Source organism: Gadus chalcogrammus, chromosome 11, assembly GCF_026213295.1.
Source record: "Gadus chalcogrammus isolate NIFS_2021 chromosome 11, NIFS_Gcha_1.0, whole genome shotgun sequence".
Classification (NCBI taxonomy): Eukaryota; Metazoa; Chordata; class Actinopteri; order Gadiformes; family Gadidae; genus Gadus; species Gadus chalcogrammus.
The window spans coordinates 12,724,276-12,730,275 of record NC_079422.1 but is presented as its reverse complement, the minus strand read 5'-3'; the positions used below and the strand labels follow the sequence as shown (position 1 = coordinate 12,730,275).

General features: G+C 44.5%; 1 protein-coding gene across 5 annotated transcripts in view; it reads left to right on the top strand.

Moving 5' to 3' along the window:
• phldb2b (pleckstrin homology-like domain, family B, member 2b) overlaps positions 1-6,000 on the top strand; it is a 39,028-nt gene that overhangs the window by 4,987 nt on the left and 28,041 nt on the right. For 4 of the 5 annotated variants that reach the window (XM_056601631.1, XM_056601632.1, XM_056601633.1 and 1 more), the window contains exon 5: positions 4,977-5,096. In XM_056601631.1, the coding sequence (XP_056457606.1) occupies positions 4,977-5,096 (120 nt within the window). Of the gene's footprint in view, positions 1-980; positions 1,678-4,976; positions 5,097-6,000 lie in introns of those variants that run through there. The other variant, XM_056601635.1, reaches the window with a different exon arrangement.

The following is a 6,000-nucleotide window of genomic DNA, read 5'->3' as shown; positions in this document are numbered from 1 at the left end:
GGGGTCAACCAAACGGAGGGCTTGGAGAGTTCAAGAGGGTGGAAGGGGTAAACGAATGTAAAAGATAGAGAGAGACAGACAGAGAGAGAGAGTGAGCCTGGCCGACAGTGAGAGACAGAGAGCGATAGTGAGACAGGAGGCTTAAGATACGCTAAATACTGTGGCTGCAGTTCGGCAGGGTTCAGTGAGTCTGACCACACACACACACACACACACACACACACACACACACACACACACACACACACACACACACACACACACACACACACACACACACACACACACACACACACACACACACACACACACACACACACACACACACATACACACACTCTCTATTTGTTCTGGAGATGATTAGCTCTGTCCCTGATGTTTCTCTGATTTGAGGTCCATTGATCCCGGTTTGACCTGGGATGAGGGAGACTTATGTACCCCTGTGTGAAAGTTGTCTTTAATAATTGGATTATAGCAAAGCCAACACGTCTACATCATAAGCAAGAGGTAGGCTATGTATGGGATACAACTCTTTTCCATGGATGGATAATTCCCTTGCTTTTTCTCAAAAACGTTTAGACCCTTTTTGGAAGTGACCGTATTGGTTTTCCCTAACAAAGAAATGTTTGTTTGATGATGAGTTAGTCCATCTTGAATTAATCGCATAAGCACAAACATAAAACATAACAAGGGTTTGTGATGACCAATGTATTTCTCAAGAATTGAACCTGTGACTAATGTTAAGTGAGTCATGAGGATAGAAAAAAAAACATAAGAAAACGTCCAAATGCTCCCTGATGAAAAAACAAAATATTGACGTTTTGAAATACATTGATGCCTTGATCCTTTCAATTTTTTGTCCTCTTATTCACAATTAGTTTCCCTTTCTTTAGCTTGATTGTCAATTTACAGCAGTTTTAGTCCCGTCCCCCTTCCCCCACCCTCTACTTATTCAATACCCCCCCCCCCCCCAACTCTATTCAATGTCACACGCTTTGACCACATAAAAAAATACACATAGCCTATAAAACCTTAGAAATAATCAAAAAAGCAGTATTCATAGAAATAGTCATCGTTTAAGCAAAAAACTTCCGAACAGCATACATCTCTACTGGTATTGAGTAACTTAAAGGTAGTTCTAGGGGCCAAAGAAAAGTAGGCAGACAAAGAAGAAGTGGTGGGGGCGTCCACAAAATACCTCGCTGACTATTAGCCTTTGTACCTCCCAACTCACAATAGGGGTGTTAATGATAACGTAGAGTATGGACAACGAGCCTCAATGAAAGCACACGGGTCCTTCTTGGCAACTGTCTGTTTTTGAGTTATTTTCCACATTTCTGCTGCAAGCCATATGCAAGGTTATTGCTCTTTCGGGTTGTCTTTGAACCGAATTCGCTTGTAAATCCTGAGCCCCCTCCCCCATGTCGGGAAAGTTGGTGCGGTCCTCGTCTCAGCCTCTTGGATTGTGCAGGGGTAAACCTCGGAAGAACAGAGGGGAGAAGAGAGGATCATGAAAGTTTGTCTTCTGAAGAAAGGAGAAAAATAACAAGGGATACACCGCTCATTTTCATCAGCGGCTCTCACTTCTCGGGAAAAACTCATTGACCACACTGTAGGATTGGGGAACACAAGAAGTAATACAGCGACGATATTCATTGAATGGGACGCAATAAAAAGGTTTGTAGCGGATCTTTATAAAATGCATCTCATTTGTTTCGCCCCGAGTGGTTACCTTCTTCCCTTGCAAGAAGGCGTTGCTTGTGATGTTGACCCAGCATCCGAGCACACACCTTGGCAGTAGGCTACGTTTCTTTTTAAGCCCATATATTAAGTAAGCCGCGATATGAGTCTGTTTAAGTCATGGTGCCCCAAGACTAGATTTTTCAATATGACTGAGTGAGTGTTTAGCAAATGTTGAGTGGTTAACCTTTAACAAAGTGCAAAGCAATCCGGGAAAACACATGGGAGGGTTTACGTTATTGATGAAGCCTATCTCTTGTTTGTTGTTTGGTCGTTGTTGTTGTTGTTGTTGTTGTTGTTGTTGTTGTTGTTGTTGTTGTTGTTGTTGTTGTTGTTGTTGAATGAATGATAAGCTTCCAGTAGTGTTATACCTGTTGTTGTATTTAACCACCAGGTTATAACCACAGGCCGTAGGGAGTAGCAGCAATAGGCCTACCGTCTGCAATGATATACCTGACACCTGTCCAACAATGCACAAGTTCATTGTGATTGTATTTCAAAGACATGTCTCTTTCTAAGCTAATCCTCCCTGAGGGCATGTCGTCTTTATATTGAAGTCTAACGCAATACTTTATTGTATAGCGTACTATTGTTGTTGCGTGTGCGTGTGCGTGTGTTGGGTTATCTGGATTATATAGGATGTAGCAAGCAAGAGATAACCAGCGATTAGAAAATCGATTAGTTATCAAACCTCCAGACAATTGATTTGACACCTCCAGCAGTGCTCACGACAACGTTTGTTTTTCATTGCATTGTTGGACCCTCTTGCCCCCGAACGTGTCAAGTGTGTTTTTTAGGGTACATTTACACAGCCCCTGGGGTGCAGTCAGCTAGAATGGTCTGTGCCAAAACAGGAGTGAATAATGTATGTTCCAGTGCAGGGACTTTTACATATTTTCATCTATAATTAAATTGTATAAAAGTGAAAAAACATTCTTGAAATGTTATCATCATCGCAAAAAGAGGGGTATTCATATCTCGTTTATTTAGCTTATTTTAACCTAATTTACTTAATTTCTGCAGTTCCTCCATTTTATTTTCAACCAAACCAAAAGACGGTTTCGAGTTTCCATTCCCAAAACATTGCGGCTGCGGCAGCGTGCATATGGATAGTGGCTGGGTGAAATCGTGGCCAGAAATGATACTGTGCCTACATCTGGATACCCAAAAGGCCCTGAGGTCTGACTTTGTAGATTGCAAACTTCAAATTAGTCCATAAATGTGTATAAACAGACGTGCGTGTGTTTCTAGTTGAAGGTTGGATGACGGAGGAGGGGGATCAGTGGAACCGTCTCAGTGGGAGGCCAACAATATGAGCCAATAAATGAAGCGTAAACTGAGGGAATGCGGTGTCAAAGACGTTTGGTGTTGTTTATGACATTTGAGTTTGTTAATTCTTAAATCTATTAAATTCCCGTATTGAGGATATAAGGTGGTTGATTTCTGAAACCCCCCTCTCTGTCTTTGGTTCTTTTATGTGTGCTGCTGATAGGAAACAGTGGACAGATTGTTGTTAAAGAATTCAGAGGAAATGAAAAGGCAGGGATGGCTGCTGTGAACAAATAAGGACAGCACACTTAATGCTCCCCTTTTAAAAGGGGCATATGGAGAGACTATATAGGGGCAGCTGGCTGATTGTGTGTGTGTGCGTGTGTGTGCGTGCGCGCGCGTGTTGTCATGCTAAATACCGAAAGACACTGCGAGTCATTGGAATTGCATACCCCAATACTCACACCCACACACACTTAAAAACCTCTCTGGAATTCAGGAAAAAGGTTTTTTTGGCTCTTGCTGACTAAAGCACAATCCCAGACAACTCCTGTCTCTCCCGATCCCTCTCCATCTCTCTCTCCCTCTCCCCGTCTTGCTCCCCTCCCAGACCTGCTCTGATCTTTTGATCTATGTGTGAGCCACGCCGCCAAACCTGTGGTGTTTGACCAACCCAGCAAGACGGTGTTTATGCAAGTGTGTGTTTTGGGGATGTTAGCAGTCCAGCTGTATAGACTAAACACGCACTAAGCGTGTGTGTGTGTGTGTGTGTGTGTGTGTGTGTGTGTGATTCTGACGTGTTCTTGAGCTCTCGCGGCTTGTCGTACTATTCATGAGAAGAGATTGCTTTGATTTAAAGGGGTTGTAATGTAGATGGAACAGATACTCCCTTGGGAATTCAGTACAAATGCATCATGTAAAGTATTAATAACAATGTAACTATACAAGGCGAAATAACTGAACACGTCACTTGCATACAATTGAACTATAAAATATGAGGATTTAGCCTTTTTTAAATGATAACATGGCAGTTTAATCCTGGTGTTTTGAAGAGGCTGTGCCTTCTCAAAATCTTGTTTTGGAGGAAGGTGGTAGGCGCAGGATAAAAGATGGAGAGAGAGAAAGAGCGAGTTAGCTTTCTTTCCATTCCGTTTTTTTCCACAGCCTCACTCCATCGTTGCTTAGCGGTTACGGACTGACTTCAGGCCCGAGGCATCTCTCTGCTGTAATCAAGCCGTTATGGAGATGATGTTCCACACACACACACACACACACACACACACACACACACACACACACACACACACACACACACACACACACACACACACACACACACACACACACACACACACACACACACACACTAGGTATTTACTGTCAATCCGACCCTATCCTGCCCCTTCTAACGGGGGTATTGAAGGAACAGATAATTACAGCGTTGGGATTCTCTTGTGTTCTGTGTCACGAGTCTCTGTCATCTTCACTCCTCCTCTGCCCCACAATTAGTGTTTTTGTGAATCTCTCCTTGATGTGCTCACACTTGCTCATTTCTGCCTCTCGCTCTTCTCTCTGCTTCTCTTTGGTTACGGTCTCTCTCTCTTTATCTCTTTTCCCCCTCACTCACTTGGTCTCTCTCCCCCTCTCTCTCTTTTTCTCTCCCCGTCTGTATCTTGGTCTCTCTCCCCCTCTCTCTGGCCTGGTTGCAGAGGTATTTGGACAGCTGTTGCTTTCTGTGTGTATTACCGAGGTTGTGACCCTGACATCTTGTTTAATGTCGGGCCCTCTCAGCTTAATTGATGGGCAGAATAAATATTGTGTGTGTGTGTGTGTGTGTGTGTGTGTGTGTGTGTGTGTGTGTGTGTGTGTGTGTGTGTGTGTGTGTGTGTGTGTGTGTGTGTGTGTGTGTGACAATGTCACCTGTAATAATTAATACTAGTACTAATTGTGTGTGTGTGTATTTCCAGGTTACTCCTTGTGTCTGGGTAAATCGTACTTCTTCCGTTTCAACCACCCTGAGGAAGCCAGCAGAATGAAGAGCATGCTTCCCCCCAAGAGCCCTGTGTCCCCGCTGGCCTACAGCACAGGTATGCTCACTCACTCACTCCCTCAGACACTCTCTCTCTTCCTTTTATCTTTTTAGCTCTCCCCCCTTTTCTTCTCCATCTCGCACAGAAGCCCGTCGAATATTTTTGCCCCCTGTGCCTCAGATGTGGATTTCGGTTGGCTCTTGGTATAAATACCTTGTGTGTGTGTGTGTGTGTGTGTGTGTGTGTGTGTGTGTGTGTGTGTGTGTGTGTGTGTGTGTGTGTGTGTGTGTGTGTGTGTGTGTGTGTGTGTGTGTGTGTGTGTGTGTGTGTGTGTGTGTGTATTTGGGGGGGGGGGGTTTGCATGTCGACTTAAACCAGGCTAAGAACCGTGTTAGAATATCAAGTTGACGTTAGGCCAATAAATTAGCATCGTAAACATACCAGCCTGACGCATGCACTCCTGAACTGGTGGAGTGTGAAATGCTGTTGTCATCTGGTGCCTCCCCCGTAGCTATGGCGTTACAGCTGGATCCCACTACGGTTGCGGTGATGTGCTGGATGGTGCGAGCGAGCGAGCGAGGTGTGTCGGTTGAGCACCGTAATTCATGGTGATCCATGCTCTAAAAGCGCCCAGACAGCTGGAATGCACAGACTTTCTCTGTCTCTCGCTGTCTCCATTTCCCTCTCTCTTGTTTGACCCCGCTCGCTTGACCTGCCATCTTGTTTCCAGATAGCACCTCAGAAAGATGGCAGGCACACCTGGTATTACACAGCCCTGTCAGCTCACACTGATGGATCTCTCCTCACCCGTCTATATGCACTATGGAATTCCTCTTTTGGTGTCTCACGATTTGATTTTGGTTCTTTGTTTCAGTACAAAGTTGAGTCCCGATTCAAAATCAATGCTCGATTCAGTGCCAAGTGGGGTTCATTTCAGGTTCTACTCCCGTCCGCTGTGCTC